Below are 22,809 nucleotides of genomic sequence, written 5' to 3'. Positions count from 1 at the left end.
CCCCTCTGTAGAGCCTTCCTCCCCTCCAGCAGGTCAACACTCCCGCCCAACCTGGTGTCATCTGCAAACTGACTGAGGGTGTCCTCCATCCCCTCGTCCCAATCATTGATAAAGGTGTTAAAGAGAACTGGCCCCGATACCAAATCCTGGGGAGCACTGCCTTTGACCAGCTGCCAACTGGATTGAACTCCCTTCACCACCGCTCTTCAGGCCCGGCCTTCCAGTCAGTATTTTACCCAGGGAAGAGTACACCTGGCCAAGCCATGAACAGCCCTTTTCTCCTGGAGAATGCTGTGGGAAACAGTGTCAAAGGGTTGTGAACATTCTGCCGATTCCTGACAATTTCGGTGTCCACAAACAGAAAGTCACTGTTTCCACACTCACGGTCCTCTGACTGGGGGGGGACGGGGCAGCCCAAGGTCTCTCAGTATTAAGGACAGAAACAAGAGGAAGAAAAAAAAAAAAAAAAAAAAAGGAAAAAAAAGCTTTGAACACCTCCACTTTTTCTCCATCCCTACCAATCAGATGACTGATCTTCAATAAGTATCACTAAAGTTTTCTTTAGACCTCTTCTTGCTATCAACGTACTTATAAAAGCCCTTCTTGGTGTCTGACACACCGGCCCGTTTCAAGTCTAACTGAGCTTTGGCCCTTCCTTCAGGTTTTCTCCCTGGATATGCGAATCATGGCTCTGTCATCTTCCCAAGAAGCCTGACCTCGCTTCCAGAAACCATAAAATTCCTTTTTCCTCTAGAGCGCCGCGAGGACCTCCCTGTCCACCCAAGCTGGTCTACTGGCCTGCTCGCTTGACTTCTGACACAGGGGGAAATCGCCTGCTCCTGAGCTTCTCCAAAGGTGCTTCTTAAAGCCTGACCAGCACTCGCCACCCCACTCGCCACCTCCGGAGCCCTCACCAGCAGATTCCTGGGACACTCTACGGAGTACCTCCCTGAATAGCACAACATTTGCTCTCTTGAACTCCACAGCAGCAACGCTGCTGTCTTTTTCGCTCATCGCACTGACAATTTTAAACTCAACCGTTACACGATCACTGTGGCCAAGACCATCCCATCTCCCATGAGTCCTTTCTCCATTCACAACTGGTACGTCTGGGAGGGTAGTTTCCTCGTTGGCTCCCTGAGTACTTTTGACAAGAAGTTCTCATCTCCCACAAACTTCAGGAATTGTTCAGACCTGCTTGGGACAGCAGTATGGTATTCCCAGTTAGCATCTGGGAAGTTGAAGTCTGCCATAAGGATCAGGGCTACTGATTTCTCCTAATTGCCTCTAGAATAACTCATTGGTGCTTTGCCAGAGCCCGTGCAGGACCCCGCTACCCTCCCAAGCGCCCCAGGGCCCACCTGCCCTTCTGCAGCAAACTGAGAGTGAGTAGATTTAGATTGGACTTAAGGATGAAATGTCTTACAACGGTGTGGAGGAACAGGTTGCCCAGAGAACTTGTGGAACCCCATCATCAGAAGCACTCAAAATCAGGTTGGACGGGGCTTTGAACAATATTATCTGGCGAGAGGTGTCCCTTCCCGTTGCGGAGGGTTGGAATTAAGTGTCCCTTAAAAGGTCCTCTCCAATCCAAACCATCCCATAATTCATGAACAGCCCCAGGAACGCCCCAGTGATGGTCCTCCAGCTCCCTCACACCACCCTGCAAACAGCACACCCACCCCAGCCAGCCTCAGACACTGAAGTTATCTGCAAAGACTTTTATTAACGTCAAAGGATTAAAAAGTGGCCAAAAGCCCCAGCACGGGACCGCCGTGGGCCCTGGCTGTGCCACAAACAAGACTCCCGAGTTTCAATAAACAAACAGCTTCCCAGAAGAACCGCACATGTAAGGAGCGCTGCACCTTCAGCCCTCATGGGGGTTCAGATGGCCCTTGATGGGGCACCGGCAGCGGCCCGGGGCCGGACCTGGGCTCAGAGGCGCACAAGGAAGGGCAGGTTGAGGGCATCAGGGATGCGGAGCTCATCCAGGTGCAGGGGGGAGGCGGTGAAGGGCAGACGCACAGGGAAGAGGTGGCTGGTGTCCACCAGGAGCTGGCTGGATTCCCCTCCATACTGGGCCTGCAGCTGCCTCTGTAGGGACACGGTCCTCACATCCAGAGCTGCCCCAGTGAGGGCACCCGTCTGGGACAGCCCACCCCCAGCGCCAGACCCCAGGTCCTGCTTACCTCAACTCTGCTGATGAAGCTGGGGCTGACGCGCTCCTCCAGCCCGACAGCCGGGGTGTAAGCCCGGAGGATCTTCACCACCTGGAGAAGATGGTGGGGACCGTGAACAAGGAATGGTTCATCCAGACACTTCTGGGTATGGTGTGGTCCCCAGCCCAGTGCATCCCTAGTCCTCCCAGGACAGGGAGAGCGCCCAGTGGGCAGCAAGCCCCAAACCCCCCAGTACCTGCTGGGGTGACAGCACCGTGCACAGGCTGCAGAGAGCTCCAGCGTCCTCTTCGGTCACCTTCTTCACCTGCAGCAGCTGGGCAGCCTGAACCAGAGGCTCCAGCATCTCACGGGCCCCACTCTGCTGCAGCCCCTCTGCCCGCAGCCACTGCTCCAGCTGGCTGATGTTGTACCTGCCAGGGACACCAGGTCAGGAGGAGGCACGGACCGTGCCCCAGCTCCCCCACATACACCCATCCCGCATGGGGACCGACCTGAGCTGGATTCCGCGGCTCCAGGAACACGTGTCCTTTCTCAACAGGAGGTAGTTGAGGGTGGTACCGCTGACGAGGAAGAGGAGCTGGCGCAGGGCCTGGTGCCCCACGCTGGGGTCCAGCCCATGGCGGTCCAGCGCTGCGTGGAAGGAGCCCAGCTGCTGCAGCAGCTCCGGCAAGGTGTGGGCAGGGGCTGCCGAGGACCGGCGGTGGCTGGGAGGGCAGGAGGAGGATGACAAGCCCTGTATGGGCTCGCTCTCCAACATTGCGGCAACTAAAGGGTAGAGAAGGCTCATCATAACAAGGCGAGACCCTGAGTTGTGCCTCAAGCGCTGCTCCTTGGCTCTGTGTCCCAGTTGGGGATGCAGGGGCTGACACCTCCACCACAGCTGGCCCAGGCTAGCCCAGGGGCTAACCCTGCTCCATGAGGCTGCAAAGCAGGGCAAAGGGGGAATAGAGCTCCCCACGGATGCAGCCCAAGGTCACTAGCGTGCTGAACCCGCTTTAGCTCCTCAGCCACCGCCTCCAAGCCAGGGTGGTCAAGGAGCAGATGGTCCCTCATAGAAGTGGACCCCCAGTTCTGAGTCTGCCTTCCCCCCTCTGGGTACGGCCTCTGTAATAGAGGTCCCACAGCTGAGCACAGTGCTCCCTCCCCGGACCAGTACCCCGGGAGAGCCCGGCAAGTCCCCCAAGCCCAGACCATACCAATCATGGGTTTGAGATGCTTCTCGGCGGTGCGGATGAGCTGCTGGTAGAGCTGGACAGCCAGGGCACCCAGGCTGCGGCAGGAGCTCTGGGGGTCCACGTTCTGCAGGCGATGCTCGTTCTGCCGCGCCGTGTTCCCCTGCCAGTAGTTCTGCAGGCACAGGGTGGGTTAGAACCAGCAGTACCAGGGGACACAGCTGGGGACACAGCTGAGGCCCCGAGGAAGCATGGAGCAGTGTCAGGCCAGCACAAGCCTGCCTGCCTGGGTTGGGGGCAAAGAGGAGCCCCAGATGAGGACAAACCCTGTCCCTGCTAAGCTCCCACCCTTCCCTTGCCCCCAAGGTAGGAAAGACATGGAGCTGTTGGAGTGGGGCCAGAGGAGGCCCCGGAGATGCTGGGAGGGCTGGAGCCCCTCTGCTGGGAGGACAGGCTGGGAGAGGTAGGGGGGTTCAGCCTGGAGAAGAGAAGGCTCCGTGGAGACCTGAGAGCCCCTTCCAGTGCCTAAAGGGGCTCCAGGAGAGCTGGGGAGGGACTCTGGGTCAGGGAGGGGAGAGATGGGACGAGGGGGAACAATTTGACACTGGAAGAGGGGAGATTGAGATGAGATCTGAGGAAGAACTTCTCAGCTGTGGGGGCAGTGAGCCCCCGGCGCAGGTTGCCCCGAGAAGCTGTGGCTGCCCCATCCCTGGAGGTGTTCAAGGCCGGGTTGGACGGGGCTGGGAGCAACCTGGGCTGGTGGGAGGTGTCCCTGCCCAGGGCAGTGGGTGGCACTGGATGATCTTCAAGGTCCCTTCCAACCCAAACCAAACCATTCTGTGATTCCCGGGGAGATGGCAGACCCCCTGCAGCCCAGTCCTACCTCATCCTGGCTGTACTGGCGCAGGCAATTCAGGAGCCGGCAGGTATTGGCAAGCCAGAGCGCCACCACGTCAAAGTCATCACTGTGCTTCTGCAGGAGGGGACGGAGAGCACCGGGGTCAGCAGGGCTCTGGGGGTGACAGCAGCAAGCCCTCACACCCCACGGTAAGGTGCAAAAGCCACGCGGAACTGGCTGCAGTTGGGGGGGCACAGAGCTGCCGGACCCTCTCGCAGGAGCCAGGGGCACCCCTCACCCCAGGAGATGCTCAGGCTGGACACTGCAGCCAGGCACACGCCGTGCCCCGAGGGCCAGGCTGCTGCCCCACTGCCACCCCCACCTTGGCCAATGAAGCTCCTGCTCCTCAGCCCAACCCACATCCCCAAGCCCAGTACCTTCATGACCCTTTTGATGGCATTGATGACCGCATCCAGGAGGGAGCGGGCTCGCGGCTCGTCGCGGCAGTGGTCCGCGTGCCGGAAGCACAGGAAGAGGATGTAGGCTGGCAGGTCTGGGAGCGCCCCAGGGCTGCTCTGTGGTTTGTAGTCTGCAGGAGAAAAGCAGGACAGTTGGGATCCAGGCAGCTATGGAAAGCTGGTCCTGAGCCAGGCAGGATGCTGCCCCAGGGACGCTGAAAGGATGAGCTCACACAGAGGTTGGCAAGAAACCCTAGCAGGGACCAAGCTGGGGTAAGGAGTCCCCATCTCTCCAAAACCTACCTGTAATGATGGCCTTGATAATGCGTCCTTCATCCTCCATCCTCCACGCCAACATGGCCTGAGACGGCCCAGCCGGGGCCGGGACCACGTGGAAACAGGATGGGACCGCTGCCGATGCTGCCAACTCCTGCACTGGCCCAGTAGCCTCTGTCTTCACTGGGGGAGAGGAGCGCAGGTCACATCCTGTTGTGTCCTGGGCTGTGGGATCCAGATCAGGTCCCCTCAGCTCAGTCCAAAAGTGCTCCCCAACATCTCTTTAGGGGGAAATTCCACTCCCCCAAAATCTCTGTTGAGTGGGGGGGATGGAATTCTGCTCCCCATGTTGAAGCTGGATGATGCTCCAGCCTCCCACCAGGCTGGTGACCCTCCAACCAGCCCCATAGCTCCCTCCCACGCAGGCATTTACCCGTGAGCTCCTGGATCTGCTTCACATAGGCTCTCAGCTGCTTCTGGAGCTTCAGTGTGGTCCTCTCCTGCTTCTCCAGCTTCTGGGTCAGCTCCTGGGCAGGCACAGCCCCAGTAGGGCTCAGCCAGACACCCCCACCAGCACCCACCGAGGGGAGCAGAGCTGGGGGGGAGGGGGAGGTGCAGCAGGGTCCCCCCCCCCCGTGTTGCTCCCTAAGGGGCTGCTACAGCCCACCGCAGGGTAAGGGGGTGGAAACCGGGTGGAAACCCCTTACCCAATTCTCCTGCTTGAGCCGCAGGAGATGGTGCTGTAGCCCCTCCTGCCCCTGGTGCCGCTGCAGGTCCTGGATGAGGGCTGCCTGTTGCTGGCTGAGCTGCTTGAGCGAGCAGATGTCGAGGTGCAGCCCTTCAATCTCCTCCTCGTGCTGCTGCTTCTCCTCCCGCAGCTGACTCGCCAGCAGCCTGCGCACACGCACCCGGGGAAACTGAGGCACCAACCTCCTCCAGCTGCCTCACCCCATCCCTTGGGGAGGCCGCTAAGGAGGCGTTTCCCCGCTAAAGCCTCATGGCCGGGAACTCTCCCCAGGAGCCCTCGCAACAGCACGGACCCAACCGTGTCGACGGGGCATCTCCCCTCCGGCAGCACCGAACCTCCGGCACAGCCCAGGAAGATGTTGCAGCAGCTTTGCCCTCTCAGGAGAATTGGGGAATGGTCTGAGTTGGACGGGACCTTTAAGATCATTAAGTCCAACCATCAACCTGACACTGCCAAACCCACCACTAACCCACGTCCCTCAGCACCACCTCTGCCCCTCTCTTAAATCTCTCCAGGGATGGCGACTCCACCACTGCCCTGGGCAGCCTCTTCCAGTGCTTGACAACCCTTTCTGTGAAGAAATTTTACCCAGTATCCATCCTAAACCTCCCCTGGCACATCTTGAGCCAATATCCTCGTCCCATCGCCTGTTCCTTGGGAGAAGAGACCGACCCCCCCTCACTACCCCCTCCTTTCAGGGAGTTGTAGGGAGCGAGAAGGTCTCCCCTCGGCCTCCTCTTCTCCAGGCTGAACCCCCCCAGCTCCCTCAGCCGCTCCTCACAGGACGTGTGCTCCAGACCCCTCACAGCTCCGTCGCCCTTCTCTGGACACCTCCAGCGCCTCAATGTCTGTCTTGTCATGAGGGGCCCAAAACTGAACACGGCACTCGCAGTGGGGCCTCACCAGTGCCCAGTACAGGGGGACGATCGCTGCCCCAGTCCTGCTGGCCACACTATGGCTGACACAGGCCAGGATGCCATTGGCCTTCTTGGCCACACCGCTATCCATCCTAAGCCTCTCCTGGTGTGACTTGAGGCCATTTCCCCTCACCCTTGTCACTCCTGTTGAGCCCAGGGCACCCAGTCTGCTCATGCAGTTGGTGCGACTGCGCTCGGAGCGAGGTGAGATGCTCCATCCCCCCCTGGAAAACACAGCTGGGTGCACTGGAGAACAGGGAAGGAGAGCCAGGGCCACCCCACACCCAGCGGGGCAGCAAGGGGCAGGCTGCCCCGGGTCTCCCAGTTCAGCCAGGGCTACGGTGCCAATAGCACATGAGGAGGTGGCAACTTCAAAGAGGATTTGCTCTGTACTACAGCAGCCAGGCAACTGCATCCCAAGTCATGGCTGGCTAAAACACCAGGGAAAGCCCCACCAGCAGTATGGACCCAGCCGCCCATCGGGGGTGGGGGGACCCAGCCACCCATCGGGGGGAGGGACCCTCTCCCTGGGACCACACTCACCTGTTGGCAACCTGCACCGCGTCGTACGCGTGCTTCAAGTCATCATCCACCGCCACCTTCTCCGGGCTCCTGCCCAGCCCCAGCATCTCAGCTATGTTCTGCAGGGGGGAGAGAGCAGGATGAAACCGGCCCCACCAGCCTGGTCCTACTCCCGGCAGTGGGGCAGGGGCTCACCTTGCGCTTGAGGAAGTCCAAGGGTTTCCTCTCCTCCAGCTCCATGGGGGTCTTGGATCTCCGCAGCTCCTCCCGGGTCCGGGCCAACTCCTCGTTGACGGCACTGAGCTGCCCCAGGAGGAGGAGGTACGCCTTCTCGAAGGGATCCTGACCCACACCGCTATTCTGCGGCACTTCACTGCCGGGCTGCGGCTGTGGTCCCTCTGGCACCAGCTGCCACCGCTCCTCCAGTCCCTGGGTGCAGAGACAGCATTCGGCATGGCAACCAGCACCGGAACACCGGCAGACACCCCATCCCAACGGGACCATCTCCCAGCCAGGAGCCCCAGGGCACAGCTGTCCCCACAGCCAGGGCAAAGGACAGTCCGCTTGTCCCCCTCCCACCCCACCGTCCCCACCAGCATCACCACTAGCCTCAGCCTGCTGGTCGGAGCTGTCTCGTGAAGGAGCTGTGGACATGGAGGACAAGTAGCTGCTCTCAGAGCCCAAGAAGCTCTCTGATGAAGGGGACCGTCTCAAGGTGCTTTGCTGAGTGGGGAAGAGAAGGACAAGGTTGTTCTCCTGCACCCCAAGCGCCTGCTGGCCCATCAGCTGGGGCAGAGCGGCGGTAGCCTCAGGAGGACACCTTGGCTTGGGGATCCCCCAGCACATGAGTCCACCTCTCCCGCAGAGGGTATCCTGGACCAGCCAGCGCTGCCTGCTCCCCACGAGGGAGGGGTTGTCCTCGGCTTCCCCGTGTCCCCGCCAGCTCCTCACCCTATGGAAGGCCACCTCGTCCTGCAGGTTCTCATAGCCCTGCTCCAGGCGGGCATACTCCTGCACCAGGCTCTGGTAACGCGCCCGCTCTTCCTCCAGCTCCTGCAGCAGCCCCTGGCTCTCCCGCGCCGCGCGCTGGTGCCGCTCTGTGGGGACGGACACAACGGGGAGTGGGGACAGGCAGAGCCAGGACCCCTCTTGCGAGGAAACATGCAGGAACACACCAAGCCTGCAGGACCGGCCCCTACCCAGGGCAGTGGGGTGAGGGGACTGCTTTTACCTTCCAGATCCTGCGACTGCTCCAACATGCGCTGGGCCAGGGCATCCCTCTCCTCCCCCAGCTGCAGCTTCATGGCTTCCACCTCCGCCAAGCGCTGTGGGAAAGCGGAGGAGCCGGTAGAGCCAGAGCCCTGCCCACCAGAGATCTCCTCCAGGGTCCCCCCCCGTGGTGGGAAGCACAGCATCCCCAGAGAGCCCCACCAGAGCAAGAGCATCCCCCAGACAGACAGACCGACCGACTGACCTGCTTCAGCTCCTCAACCTCTTGGCTCAGGCTGCTCTTCGCGTTGTGCCTCTCCAGTTCGGCCAGTCGCTCCTGCAGCTGCTGGACCTGGGCGTCACGGGCCGCATCCTCCCGCAGCCGCTGCACCTCCGCCCGCAGGCTCTGCACCTCCTCAGCGTGGGCAGCGTTCAGCCCCGAGAGATGTTCCACCAACCGCTGCTTCTCCTGGGCCTTGGGACAACGGGCAGAGCGCGTCAGGCAGGTGGCCAGCCTCAGGAGTGTGTCCCCACGTGTCTCCCATCAACGACCACCCGTGCACGCAGGGGCTGCCCTTCTACAAGGAACCCGGGTACCCCATTTCCCGCCCATCTCTTTGGAGCCCCGAACCTCCGGTATCACCTCAAACAGAGGTCAGGCCTGGGAAAGCAGCTCTCCGTGACACGTCATCCCAGGTGGAGCTACACAGAAGCTTTGTCCTGGCTTTACAGCCCATTACCCACCTCCTGAGCAGCCCCGACAGCGGGGTTTTCCAATCCGGCTTCCCCCAACCCACGGAGACGGGAATCACACCACAGAATCCCTCCGTCCCCCTCCACAGACACCCCCAGAAGTGGAGTAGAAGCCAGAGCAGAGACGCTCGCTCAGATGGTGACGGCAGACGCTGGCGGCAGGAACGCGGTGGGCGAAAGCGCTGTGCCGGAACTGTTCCCAGCACGTGACGCTGTGCCCAGCCAAGCACCCAGGAGGGTGCCCATCCCATCTCCAGGACCACCAGCCCCACATCCATAGGGAACATCGGGGAAAAAAAAAAAAAAACAAACAAACAGGAATGAGACCCAGATGCACGACTCCTGCTGGGGGACACGCGTCAGGCTCCCACCCCGGTGCCGGGAGAGGACCGAGGACTGGGGCAGGAATGGTTTTGGCTGCACAGGGACTGGTGTCCTGGTTTGAGTGACACAGGATTAATTTCTCTAATACTTGGGAAGACTGTGCTTATAGAAGACTCCAGTGTCTGAATTTGGGAAAATATTGACTTTCTAGCCAGCTACGGTGTGTGGGTTTCAAGGTCTCAGTGGTTTTGAGCTCGCCGGGTGCGGGGATGAGGAGGAGCGCGACCCGGGCACTTGACCCACGCTGCCAACAGGGTTAGTTCATACCAGGAATGGCACATTCAATATCAATCGGAAGGTTTGCTGAGGAGTTTCTCTCCCTCCCGTGCTGGCTGCCACCCGGAGAACTCCTCGCCCCGGTGCCGCAGCCCTGAGCCCGTCCCTTCCTCCTGAAGCCGCAGCGCTCACAGTGTCCCACATTTGCTGTCCCTGCTGGGAGCACACAGCTTCCACGGATAGAATGGGCTGAGTACGATCCTTGTGTATTTTATATTGGTGTCGGGATCAATATTGGTTCTTTAGTGTTATTAACATAATGTTAATAACTAGGTAGATAACTAAATTATCTAATCTTACTCTATTAAATTGGTTTATACTTCAACTCCCAGGTTTCCTTGTTTTCCCCCCCCCGATTCCCTTTCCTGGGTGGGGAGAGGGATCACCGGGTGATAGAACGATTGTCTAAACGGCAATAAATCGCTATGAGTTCCCTCGAACCATAACAACTGATAAGGAGCGGTCAACAAAAAGCAGCTGCCCCCATGCCCTGGCACCCCCGAAGGGCTGAAGCCGGCACCAACCTGCTCGTCCAGCCTGCACTGCAGCTGGATCACCTTGATCTCCATGCCCTTGTGCAGCTTCTTGTAGTGCTCGACCGAGCGGGCCTCGACACGCAGCCGCCGCAGCTCCCGGCGTGCCCGCGCCCGGCGGTAGCAGCACTGCAGGTAGACGACGGCCCCGCGCAGGCGGGTATAGCGGGTACGGGCCAGCCAGCCCCTGACAGCAGCTTGGATCACCACGGCTTTCTGGTGCCACACCATCTGTGGAGGGAAGAGATGAGGCGGTGTCACCGAAGCAGCTCCCCCCAGGATGGACTGGGAGACCCGCCGCCCTGCCAGGCTCCTACCTGTTGGTAAACGCGGCGGGCAAACATGCCGCGGGCGAAGGCTTGGATGGTGAGGGCAGCCTGGCGCAGGCGTAGGTAGGAGCGTCGGGCCAGAACCATCTTCAGGGTCTTCTGCAGCGTCACGGCAGCCCTGGTCCTTCGCAGCATCCTGGCGAACCTGCAGGGGGGGCAGAGCGCGGGGCAGGGGGCGACGGAGCCCGCCGGGGGGGCAGAGCGCGGGGCAGGGGGCGACGGAGCCCGCCGGGGGGGCAGAGCGCGGGGCAGGGGGCGACGGAGCCCGCCGGGGGGGCAGAGCGCGGGGCAGGGGGCGACAAGACCCCGCCGGAGGGGGCAGAGCGCGGGGCAGGGGGCGACAAGACCCCGCCGGAGGGGGCAGAGCGCGGGGCAGGGGGCGACAAGACCCCGCCGGAGGGGGCAGAGCGCGGGGCAGGGGGCGACAAGACCCCGCCGGAGGGGGCAGAGCGCGGGGCAGGGGGGCGACAAGACCCCGCCGCCCAGCCCATACCATGGGGACACCCATGTCGAAGCCCATCCCCGAGCCAGTACAGCTGCCAGCTCACCCCAAGGCTGAGCTCTGTCACAGCTCATCACAGCTCCCTCCAGGCCCTGTTTCCCCCCACCCCCGGCTCACCTCCGGGCCAGCATGCCCCGGGCATGGCGCTGCAGGCAGAGTGCCGCGGCACGTGCCCGTCGGAAGCGCCTCCGCGCCAGCCAGCCCCGCAGGTGCCTCTGCAGCAGGATGCAGGCTGCCCTCAGCCGCCGGTACCGCAGCTCCTCCAGGTACGCCACTTGGCCAGCCCGGAAAAACACCTTGCTCTTCCCACACCGGTACTTGCTGGGATCCTGCGTGCCAGGGTGGAGTCACAAAAGCATCCCCCCAACCGGCCTCCCCCAGGAGCGATGAGCCTCATGCCACTGATCTCCCCCCCTTCCAACCTCCCTGGAGGCTGAGCTCCTCTCCAGTTGCCCCATTGTATGCACCCATACATAGGGGAAAAACAGCCGCACGGGATGCCCTGGTACCACAGCCGCACGGGATGCCCTGGTACCACAGCCGCACGGGATGCCCTGGTACCACAGCCGCACGGGATGCCCTGGTACCACAGCCGCACGGGATGCCCTGGTACCACAGCCGCACCCCCGCCCCAGCAGGACCCCAGGACCCGTACTTGGAGCAGTCTCTCCAGGGCAATGCTGCAGATCTGCTTCTCGTTAGCACCTGTCAGCTCCTCTCTGCTCACCAGAGCCCTGTACCTCTCTAGGAACTCCTGGTACGTCAGCCTGCGGGGGACAGAGAGGGGTCAGGAGGTGGTGTGGCTGGAGATGGGGGGAGCACCCAAGATGCTGCTGAAGCAGGGGCAGTGGTGGTGGTGGGGGTACCTGGAGGGGTAGCCTGAGGCACTGATCCGGATGGTCTGCAGGACCCCACAGGCTCGTAGCTGCTCCACCGCTCGCTTGGAGTCAAACCTGGGGCAGAGAAGGGCTGATCTCAAAGGGGCCAGAGCAAGAGGGACACAGGCTGAAGGGGCAGCAGTGCCCCACAACGTCCCCCGCCCCATCACCCCCAGCCGGCTTGGCCGGCCACTCACACGAAGGGCTTCTTGCCGTCGTTGGGTTTGATGCAGCGGACGTAGTGTGGTGTGGTGCTGCTCAGCATCTCCATCAGCCGGTTGAGGGAGGCTTTGAACTGCAGAGGACAAGGCAAGCAGGAACATCCAGGGGCTTGCAGGGTTCCCCCAGGCCAGGACACACATGGATCCCCTTAGGGCTACCCCTGCACTGGTTGCCCGGGGCCAGCACACATTGCCCACCCCCCAGTCACACACACTCCATACCTGGCTGGAGATGGATTTCTTGCTCTTTTGGCTACCAGGCAGCGATCTGCGGCTAGGGCGACCAACCATCCTGGGTCCGCTGGACCTGCGGGACTGCAGGGACACGGGGCCGTCCCCTTCCTCCAGGAAGAGCTCGGCGAGCAGGGCAGACTGCGCAGGGCAGAGCGGTGAGAGCCGGGCAGACCTTGCGGTGAACCACCGCCAGGGACCCAGAGAGCCATCACCACCAGGAGATGCAGTCCCAAGAGACCACGGGCTCCACAGAGGCCATCCCAGCGCGTGGTCCTCTGCCCTTCTACAGCCCAGATGTGCCAGATCCAGCTGTGCCCCTGCCTGCTGCTTCCCCCAGGAAAAACTAAGTGCAAACCACATGCCCCTTCCCAGGTGTGCTCAAAAGCCCTCCGACATGTCCCTTACCTTCTGCCAGGGCCACACAGGGTGGAAGGGGGAAGTGACAGCGTTACAGACCTGGAAGCAGCAGGACCCTCCAACCCTCTCAGCAGGGACACAGCCAAGGTGTCCCCAAGATGGGGGAAACCCCAAAACAGGCGAACAGGGTGGGGAGCACCCACATCTCCGAGCACCCTGACCACGGCCAGCCCTGCGCGGGGCTGTGCCAGCAGGCAGACGGGGGTTACCCTGCACTGCTCGTACCTCCTACGCCACGAGTCCTTCCCAGCTCCGGGCTCCCAGGGCCACCAGCTCTGCCCTACAAAGCCCTTACTCGGGGTGGCTCTCACCTTGCTGGCTCGCAGCAGCCCCACCAGCTCCTCGGGGACAGTGTCCCTGTTCTTCTCCACGAACCCATCACACTGGTATTCCACCTGGCGGGGGACGAGGAGAGCGGCAGCATTAGCCTACAGCTTCCCAGACTGCTGCTTTGGCGCAGGGCTCCGCCTGGACCCAGTCCCCGGCTTTTGGAAGAAGCCCTTGAGGGAGTCAGAGCCGGTGGTGGCCGCACTAACTCCTGCCCTGCTGCAAGGCTACCGATGGGAAGCGTCGCAGCCAGAGTTTCCATGTTTTTACCCTCGGTTAGAGAGTTGTGGCCCACCGCTTACCACCAGCGGAGCCAACAGGATCCAACCGCCCAGTCTGGGAGGCCGCAGGAGCTGCCACCTCCAGCTCCAGACAGGGATCGTTGGTGCAGAGCCACCACCGAGCTCCCCCTACCTTGCCAGCGAAGTGACAGACAACAAAAGCATCTGTGGGCCTCTTGGGCTTTTGGAAGTAGGAGCTGCCGAGATGGGTCTGGTAAAGCTTCTGGGCCCAGCTCCCATCACTGCCTTGGGGCATCTGAAAGGCAAAGGGGTCAGAAGGGGCTGCGGGGGGGGGGGGGGGGGGGGTGGCGGGGGTGGCTCTAGGTGGCCACAGCAGCCCGCTGCCGGCACCCCTCGCCCACCTTGCACTCCTCATTCAGCAGGTCCAGGATGCCAAGCCGGCCCTCGATGAGCTCAATGCATGGCTGGTTGTCAGAGAAGTCAACAAAGACCCAAGGGATCTCCTCGGTCACATACTCCTCCTGCTCCAGCTTGAAGACGTGCTGGAGGGCAGGGAGAACAGAGCAGGATTGAGCCAGGAGGGGACAAAGGTGACGAGCCACCAGGCAGAGGCTTGCTCTCCCTAAGACACCTGAGCAGCCCTTCTCCTGGAGCAGGAGCACTTTGGGAGGAAGAAGGGGACCATGCCCAGCTCCCTGAGGGCCGTGTTTGCAGGGGCAGAAGCGCCAGCCACATCCAGGGCAGGGAGCTCCAAAGGCAACAGCGCGGTGGGGACGTGCAGGGCCCACCCTCACCAGCTCCCAGCAAGGAGACACATCTGGGTGACACGTACCAGGTTGAAGAGCTGCTGCAGCTTCTCATTGGCATAGTTGATGCAGAACTGCTCGAAGCTGTTGAGTTCAAACATCTCAAACCTGTGGGCAGCAGAGACCTGCCTGAGGCAGCTGCTGGGCAGAGCCACCCCAACCAGCCACGACCTCCAGGCGCAGGCACCCAACTGGTCCCACCACAGGGACGGCTACTGCCCCATGTCCCAGCTGGAACAGTTGGTGGCTCCAGACCCACAGCCGATGCAAGAGCAGAACTGTGCTCTTCCAGTCAGCCCAGGAGGAGAAGGGAACTCTTCTTACCCATAAATGTCCAGGATGCCAATGGAGGTACGGTGGCCCTCCAGTGACCGCAGGGCACGGTTGACCCTGCTCACCATCCACCTGAAGACCTGGGCGTACATATGCTTGGCCAGGGCATCCCGGGCGTCAAGCGCTTGCTGCCTGGAGAGGGGCTTCAGGTAGGTCTCACCAGCGGTGACCAGCTTGCGGTGGCAGAGCCACCGCATCACCTGCGATGCCTCGACACCCAGCAGCGCGCAGAACAGCCCTAGGGCCTCGTCGGCAGGCTGCGAAGGGACAAACCTGGTCACCGCGGTATCGCTGACATGCGGTTCCTGCAGCCCCAGTGCAGCTCAGGGGCCGTTTTGGGGTGCAGGCAGCAAGTTCTCACCCACCTCCACGAAGCAACCATCCCCACGGCGGTCCCTTCCTCTGACCACGACGTTGCCCAGGTGCAGGATGGCAGCCAGGACGCTGAAGAGCTCCAGCTGGTCAGCCTCAGGGACACCTGAGGGCACAGCACAGGCAATGAGGGACTTCCCCAGGCTACCCCCACCCCACACATCCCACAAACCAGAGGGATGGAGGAACAGCCAGGAGACAGCTGGGTTCCCCGGCGCTGGGATGTCTGGCACCAGCACTCCTCCACCAGCATCAGGGTGAAGGTAGTGGGACAACCAGCCCTGGGGACCAGCCCTGCTCACCCCCTCCCCACCCGTGCCCGGTCAGGACAGTACCCAGGAGGGAGAAGGCATTCCGCGTGCTGTCCAAGTCGGCCGCATCGTTGGTGCTCTGGGCAGCGGCGCACTGGCCTTGGCAAGTGTAGTGGAAGGACTCTGCCCCACCTGTGGGCGAGATGGGGCAGGCTGTGAACCAGCACGGCCTGCCCCACGGGGCTCCCAACCACCCTCATCCCACCCCGGGGTACCCATCAGCAGCAGAACCTCCTCCAGCACCCAACTGGGGAGGGCAGCCTGGCATTGCCCAGCCTGAGAGGGGCTGGCAGCAAGCCGTGCCGTGGGGCTCGTGGTGGGGAACTCACGAAGACCCAGGTCCCGGAGCTCGGGCGAGTTGGCCGAGGCACAGAGCTGGTAGAAGATGTGGTAGTTCCTCTCCGCTTTCGCCTGTGGATGAGTGAGGAAATCACCAAGCCAGGTCACCTTGGGCCACCCTGCTCCCCTGCAGCCCCAGATTTGGGGACAAGGGACACCTTCCCCTCACCCAGCTTGATTCAGCAGCACTGGGGTTGCTTCCCCCAGGGCTTACTCAGGAGGAGCACCATCCCACTCTGAGGACCGGGGCTCCCACTGATGAGCCCTGTCCCCATACCACCCCAGAGACCCACCTGGAAGGTGACACGGGACTTCTCCAGCAGGTAGGTTTTGATGGTGGCCCCTGTGACACGCGCTTGGCTGAAGCCAATCTCAATGTACTTCCCGAAGCGGCTACTGTTGTCATTCCTGGTTGTCTTTGCGTTCCCAAAGGCCTGGCAGGGAAGGAGGGCAGGAGGTTTTAACTGGTCCCAGATCTCCAGGTGCTTCAGAGAAGTTTAGTCCCCACTACCCATTTTACAGGGGGGAACGGACATGCCATCACATGAGGGATACAGGCCACGAGGTGCACGGTGAAAGCCTGCAGGGCCACCCCAGCTATCCCCGCGCCAAGCCAGAGGACCCACCTCCATGATGGGGCTGGAGGCCAGCACCTTCTCCTCCATGCTGGAGTCACCCAGGCAGCCCCCGACGGTGGTGAAGTATCTCATGACATACTTGGCCGACACAGTCTTCCCCGCACCCGACTCGCCACTGATGATGAGGGACTGGTTCTTCCCAAACCTGCCAGACAGGGACGCGAGTTGGGGACAGCCTGTCAACCCAACAGGACCTCTCTCCGCAGAGACACCGCGGTCCAGAGGGACCTTCAGCCCTTCCCCACTGCAGCCCCAGGGATGCCCCCAGGTGATGCTCTCACCTCACCATCTGCTTGTACGCCTCTTCTGCCAAAGCAAAGATGTGGGGATCCATGTCCCCTATTTCGTGGCCGCTGTAGGCGTAAATCACCTCCTCCTCATAGATGGGCAACGGCTTGTAGGGGTTGATGGCGACGAGGATGATACCTGGAAGAAGAGGGCTGTGCAAGGGGCAGGGGCAGGAGGGGCACCTGCCCCAGGGAGCCATGGGGAAGGGTGATGGGAGGGGGCGCCCGGGGCTCACCGCAGTAGGTGTAGATGGCGTTGGCCTCCAGGAAACGCCGACGGAGCGAGTGCAGCACGGCCGGCTCGTGCAAGTAGCTCAGGGCCACCAGGTCATCAGCACCCGAGAGGCAGTCGGGGTTGCAGAGAGGCGGCAGCTGGAACTCGATGGGGTAGACCAGCGCCTGCGGGGATGGAGACGGAGCGGGACAAGTGCTGAGCGGGGTCAGCCGGCGCCACAAAGGCAGGATGGGTCTGCGGGGAGCAGTGCAGCGGGAGGGAGGATGTCTGCAGGCTGTTAGTCACCCGGAACCACGGCCCAGCCAGCGCGGCAAGCTGAGCTGGAGGTCTTTTGGGAAGTCAGGCGGGAGAAGGCAGCGAGGACCAGCTCGCCGGGTGTCAGGGGACACAGGGCACGGCAAGCCAGACACAGCCCCAGCGCTCTGGGCTCCTGCTCAGACACCAGGCAGGACACATCCAGGCAATATTTGAGCCTTTCCGCAAACTACTGGGGAGCCCAGGCTGGTTTGGGGGGTGCAGAGGTGGACTATCTCCCACCTGGGGATGTCCGACCACATGGCAAGCGCAGGAGGGACCCGCCGGGCTGCACAGCACCAGCCTTACCGAGCCATCTTCCAGCCGGAGATGGAGAACGGCGTCTCCTTCCTTGTAGCCTCTGGTTATTTCTGCCACCCGCCAGACTTCGACAGAGTCGGGGATCCACACCCGGGCGCCCTGCGGGGACACGGGAGGGAGGGAGGGGACCGCTGCAGAGAGCCACGGCCAAGAGAGGGCCACCCCACATCACAGCCCTCCCCACGGCTCTTGTTTGGGGCAGCCAACCCGCTGTTCAGCATTGCCGTAGCCACGGGACCCAGCACCCTACTGGGTGCCCCACAGCGCTTCGGCTCCTGTGGGCAGCGCTCCTACCCAGCTGCTCTCCAGATGTGCTGGAAGGTGCCTCTGCTGGAGTCCCGCTTCTCCCCACCTCTGCTGCCCACCCCGGGAAGGTCAGCACCTCTCCAGCCCTTGGCGTGGCGGGGGCTGTCTCTTCCCCACCCCGAAGATGCCGCCGTGGCAGGGAAGGGGTCTGGAAGCCACAGGAGGTGCCGAGCAGGAGCATTTCGGAACAGCTGGAGTGCCGGTGCCACGCCGCCTGGTTTGGCTGGGCAGAGGAACCGGGCTTGAAAGCAGATAGTACAGACCCCTCACTAATGACCGAGCGGACCACCCCCTCTCCCCCCTCCCCGGGGGCCGCCACCAGCTCGGCAGACCCAGAAGAAAGGGCCGGCGATAAGAAAAGTCACCCCCCCTGCCCTTTTCGCATCCCGAATTTACAGCTCCCTGGCACCCGTGGGACCGGTGCTCCCTGCCCGCTGGGAGCTGCTGCCTGCCTCAGTTTCCCCTGCGCAGACAGCGGGCGCTGATGAAGCGGGAGCTCTTGCAGCGTAGTGAGCCCCGATTCGCCTCTGCACCCCGAGCCGAGCGTCAACGCCTCCCTCACAGCTGGAAAAAGCCTCTTTGGAGTCCCCCTGCGGGATGCCACACTCAGCACGAGCAAAGCGGCACATCGCCATGGGGGTAGAGCGGTAAAACCCTGGACAAAAAAAAAAAAAAAAAAAAACCACAAACCACAACCCACCAACTCCAAACCCTGGTGCAGGCACCCCGTCAACTGGTAAAGAGGGCGAACACCCAGTCCCAAACTGGTACAAGGTGATCTGTGCTCCCTGGCCGGGGGAACCGCAGCTCCCGCTGTCCCCGCTCCTGGCGCGGGTGCCCGCGCCCCCCCCTCTGCGCCAAGCGGTCAGACAGCATCTCCGCAGCTTCTGCCAGGCTGCGGGGAACAGGGGCTGCTTCCAGGGGGGCCGGTACCTCCCGCTGCTCCCGACAGGCAGAGACGAGGCCATAGCGCAAGCTGAAAAAGGGGGAAGGAGTTTTGGGGGGGGTGGAAAAAAATAAATCTAATAACGGTTGCAGCTTTGTTCTCAGGCTGAGATGGGCACACATATCCGTTTCCACAATAGCCGGGAGCTACCCCGGGGCGGCCACGGGGCTTCGACACATCACACTCCCGTCCCAGCGGACTGGGACCAGGCTCTCGCTAGAACCTGGGGCTTGAAAAACCGCCCTGCTTTCACCGATTTGGCAAATCCAGCGAACTTGGCCGGCAGCAAATGTTTCCAGGGCAAAGCACGTGTGTTGCCGCATCATTAAAGTTGATTCCCGCAAGCACCGAATGGGCTGGAAGTCTGGGGAGGGGAAAAGACGGGGCTGAACTTTGGGTTCGCATCCAAGGAGTCATCGGAAGACTGAAGGTCTGACTTCGCAGCCGAAATAAAAAGGGCAAGAAGGGGCTCGGGCCGCGGGGGCTGCTCGGCGGTGGAGCGGCGATGGGATGCCATTATCTTTTATGAGCAGTAGCCGCTGGGGGGAGCGAAAATCGCACGATGTACAGTTTCCCGGCAAGGTGCTCACGGATTCAAATCCGAAATCTCAGCTAGACAAAGAGCATCCCTGCCAGGGCGCCGGGCTCACCCCTTGGCCGTTCCCCAGCTCTCCTCCGAGGCCACGCTGCGGTGGGCACGAGCTGCCAAAGCCGGAGAGGAACCTCCGGGCTCCACGGGGCGCTTGGCAGAGGCGGTCGTGCGACCGCTTCGGTCCCAGCCGGGCCGACCACCTGCGACAAGACAACCCCACCATGCCTTAAGCACAGAAACCCTCCTCGCTTCGCCCGGATCGACACCTCAATCGCACCGCGATGACGGATGCTGCGCCTCTGACCCCTGCAGAAATACCAGTAGCCTCCAACCCCGCAGGCTGGTGAGCCTCCAGCGAGAAAGGACCGCTTTTAGGGTCTGGTCTACAGCCGTAGCCATCATTTTTGACACACAGCAGCAAAAACGAGAGGTGGGAGCCTGTCCTGCTGCCGGCTCACAGCAGGAGCATCCTCGGCAGGCAGAGCTGCACCAAGGCGGAGGGAGGGATGGGGGCCAGGATGCAGGGGGTGAGAGTAGCCAGGCGGGCAAGAAGCAGGAGAGAGATAGGTGCCCAGGCAGCGCCAAAGCCTTCTTCTCACCAAGGACCAGCACCCATGCGAGGTGCTGCGCTTGCCGGGCGGTGGGTGCCTGCGCGTCAGGGAGCCCCTCGAGTAGCCCAGCTGGGGGTGGGGTGGGGGCAACCCCCATGTGGGGTGGGCAACCCCCAGATAATTCCCCACCAGGTACCCCACGAGGTGCCACCAAACCAGGTGCCGGTGGGGAGGTGACCCAGGGGGACACCCAAACCACAGCACCTGCAGCCACATGGGATGCTGAGCCCCCAGGGGAGGCACAACCCCCCCCCCCCCCAAGATCTGCAAAAAGCACCCCAGACCCACAAGCAGGGGTGTCCCCCCCCCGGCTGTAGGTGGGGAAGCCCTTTCAGGTCCCTCTACAGCCCCCCATGGTGAGGACATCCCCCCCCCAAGGTGAGACCCCCCCCCGGACCCCCTCACCTGCACGTACGGGTCCCCAGCCGCCATAGCACCCCCCCCTCCCCACTGCTGCACTCCCACCCCCGCTGCCCGCAGTCCCTTTTATGGCCCTTAATTGCCGCTAATTGGAGGGGGAGGGGGGAGTTACGGGTCTCCGCCCCACTCCCGTTCTGCCCCACAGCCCCTCCCCGGCCAGGGGAGCTCCTGGGGGGAGCTGGGACTGGTGGGTCCCGTCCGTGTTGCCCCCCCCCCCCCCCCCCCCGCTGCACCCCAGGATCCCCAAAGGTCCCCTGTGTAGAGCACCTCGTGACCCCCCATTTGGGACACCCTGAGAACCCATAAAGGGCACCCCAAGACCCCACTTGGAACATCCTGAGAAGCCTTATCTGGGACACCCCCCCCCCCGGACACCCCAAACTCCCCCCCTACCTGGGACACCCCAAGACCCCATCGAGGGCACCCAAAGACCCCTCCTATTTAGGGCACCCCAAAACCACCCTCAATCCAGGGCACCCTGGGCCACCCATCACGTCCACCCCAGGTCCCCCATCCCGGGCACCCCGAGCACCCACGTGCCACCACAACCCCACAGCACAACTCCCCTCGTTACAGAGAAACTCCGGTAACGATGCAAACCTGCGGCCAACGGCACCGACGGCGCGTCCACAGCTCTCTGGGGTGGGCCACTGCCCGTGGGTTGCCGCTTGCCCACGGGTGCCGCTCTCTGTAGATCCCTGTTGCCCGTGGCGCCCAACTGTCCCTGAGGTCCCCACCGCCCGTGGGTGCTGACTGGTGACCCCGCGGAGGTGGCTGCTGGTGGGCGCCGCTGGGGACAGGGTGCCAAGAGGATGTCCGAGCAGGATGAGGGACGGCGAGCAGCACCGCCTTGCCCGGAGCAGGAGCGCCCACGGGGACAAGGAGGAGACCCGCAGGAGGGTCACCCAGCCTGGCCGGGGACAAACCCACGGGTCGGGAGGAGGATGTCCCCATCGGTCCCTGCTCCTGCCCCAAGCACCCAAGCTGGCACCCGCTTTTTTTTTTTGTTTTTCCCAGCTGGCTTCGCCGCCCCGGCGCTGGCGCAGCTCTGGGGATGCCAAAACCATCCCGGGGGGGGGGGGGGGGGGGGAATGCCATCTCCCACGATCCAGCGGGTTCCAGCAGACCGGCGCAACGCGGCAAGCGGGACGATGAAAACATTGTCCGTCCGTCCTCTTCCCCCCCCGCCCTCCACCCCCCCCCAAAAAAAAAAAGGGGAGCACATTCTGCAACGGGGAACGCACAAAGCCATTTTCTGATGAAAAAATAATGAACGCCTAATTGCCCGAGGGCTGGCTGACAGCGGCGTGCGGCTCATTAACGAATCACGTAGGCGGGTTCGCGCCATGCGCAGCCGTGTAGACGCGGACCGGAGCTCCGTTAATAGCCAAACTCTCAACCGGGGAGCAAACAGGTGCCCGGGCAGCCTTTGGGGAGTTACCGCCCCCCGAAATGCTCCATGGTGGTTTTATTTTTTTGTCAGCTGCCTCAAAAGCCCCAACACAGTCGGGGAGAGCTGCGGCAGTGAGCCGCGACGGGCAACCATGCTGCGGTGGGCAACCGTGCCGCGGTGGGCAACCGTGCCGCGGCGGGCAACCGTGCCATGGTGGGCAACCATGCCGCGGCGGGCAACCGTGCCGCGGCGGGCAACCGTGCTGTGGTGGGCAACCGTGCCGCGGCGGGCAACCGTGCCGTGGTGGGCAACTGTGCCGTGGTGGGCAACCGTGCTGCGGCAGGCAACCGTGCCGTGGTGGGCAACTGTGCTGTGGTGGGCAACCGTGCCGCAGTGGGCAACCGAGCCGTGGCGGGCAACCGTGCCGCGGCAGGCAACCGTGCCGTGGTGGGCAACCGAGCCATGGTGGGCAACCGTGCCGTGGTGGGCAACCGCGCTGCGGCGGGCAACCGTGCCGTGGTGGGCAACCGTGCTGTGGTGGGCAACCGTGCTGCAGCAGGCAACCGTGCCGTGGTGGGCAACCGTGCCGTGGTGGGCAACCATGCCGTGGCGGGCAACCGTTGCTGCGGCCACCTTCCGCCGGGTGATGGCACGCAGGGAAGCAGCGATGCCCCCGGGTGCGTTTTCCCCATCGCCCCATCCCCACCTTGAGCCAGGAGGGTCCGTACCCCCCCCCACCCCCCCCCCTCTCGGGCACACGGGAAGCAGAGGGGAAACGGTGCCGAAAAGCAAATCGCCGGCGGACGGACGGACCGGCAGACGGACAAGGCAGACCCAGAGGAGGGCGGCCGGTCCCCGGGAGGCTCGGAAGGGGGGGCGAGAGGCTGCGGGCAGCGAGACAGCGAAGGTAGCACAGGAGTTCATATATAGTAAAAAGTCTTTATTAAGAAGGCTTTGAAGTCAAAAAATAAAACTCTTGATACAATTTTCATAACCGTCAAGTCAGCTCAGCAAATATATAATCAGTACTTTAGCCATGTAAGGTTAAAGGTCCGTTATTTTTCTTTTTAAAATAAAATATATTTTAGTTTTTAAAATTTATTCAATAAAGTACATATTTTCCTATAAATTCCCTACATATACATAAAGAGGTAAAAAATAATAAAAAAAAAAAACTAAAAAAAAAAAA

At 62.2% G+C, this 22,809-nt stretch overlaps 1 protein-coding gene across 1 annotated transcript; it reads right to left on the bottom strand.

Moving 5' to 3' along the window:
* Positions 1-1,712: 1,712 nt before the first annotated feature.
* LOC309681487 (unconventional myosin-Vb-like) lies at positions 1,713-20,642 on the bottom strand (the record flags this gene model as incomplete). Its single annotated transcript, XM_082495371.1, has 35 exons — positions 1,713-2,094; positions 2,190-2,270; positions 2,416-2,590; positions 2,672-2,945; positions 3,377-3,527; positions 6,723-6,813; positions 7,133-7,230; positions 7,307-7,540; positions 8,129-8,208; positions 8,343-8,436; positions 8,586-8,795; positions 10,258-10,497; positions 10,584-10,740; positions 11,215-11,426; positions 11,753-11,864; positions 11,964-12,050; positions 12,173-12,270; positions 12,419-12,568; positions 13,159-13,242; positions 13,589-13,711; positions 13,818-13,958; positions 14,249-14,330; positions 14,547-14,812; positions 14,921-15,033; positions 15,263-15,370; positions 15,568-15,649; positions 15,871-16,011; positions 16,204-16,360; positions 16,497-16,641; positions 16,739-16,901; positions 17,341-17,451; positions 18,430-18,634; positions 19,255-19,396; positions 20,223-20,312; positions 20,621-20,642. 35 exons carry the CDS (start codon positions 20,640-20,642, stop codon positions 1,936-1,938), a joined length of 4,878 nt encoding a protein of 1,625 aa, XP_082351497.1. The 3' UTR covers positions 1,713-1,935.
* Between the last annotated feature and the right edge of the window lie 2,167 nt (positions 20,643-22,809).

The sequence above is a fragment of the Vanellus vanellus genome (assembly GCF_965231255.1).
Source record: "Vanellus vanellus genome assembly, chromosome: 25".
Classification (NCBI taxonomy): Eukaryota; Metazoa; Chordata; class Aves; order Charadriiformes; family Charadriidae; genus Vanellus; species Vanellus vanellus.
The sequence above is the reverse complement of the archived record's forward strand: the minus strand, read 5'-3'. Positions and strand labels throughout refer to the sequence as shown.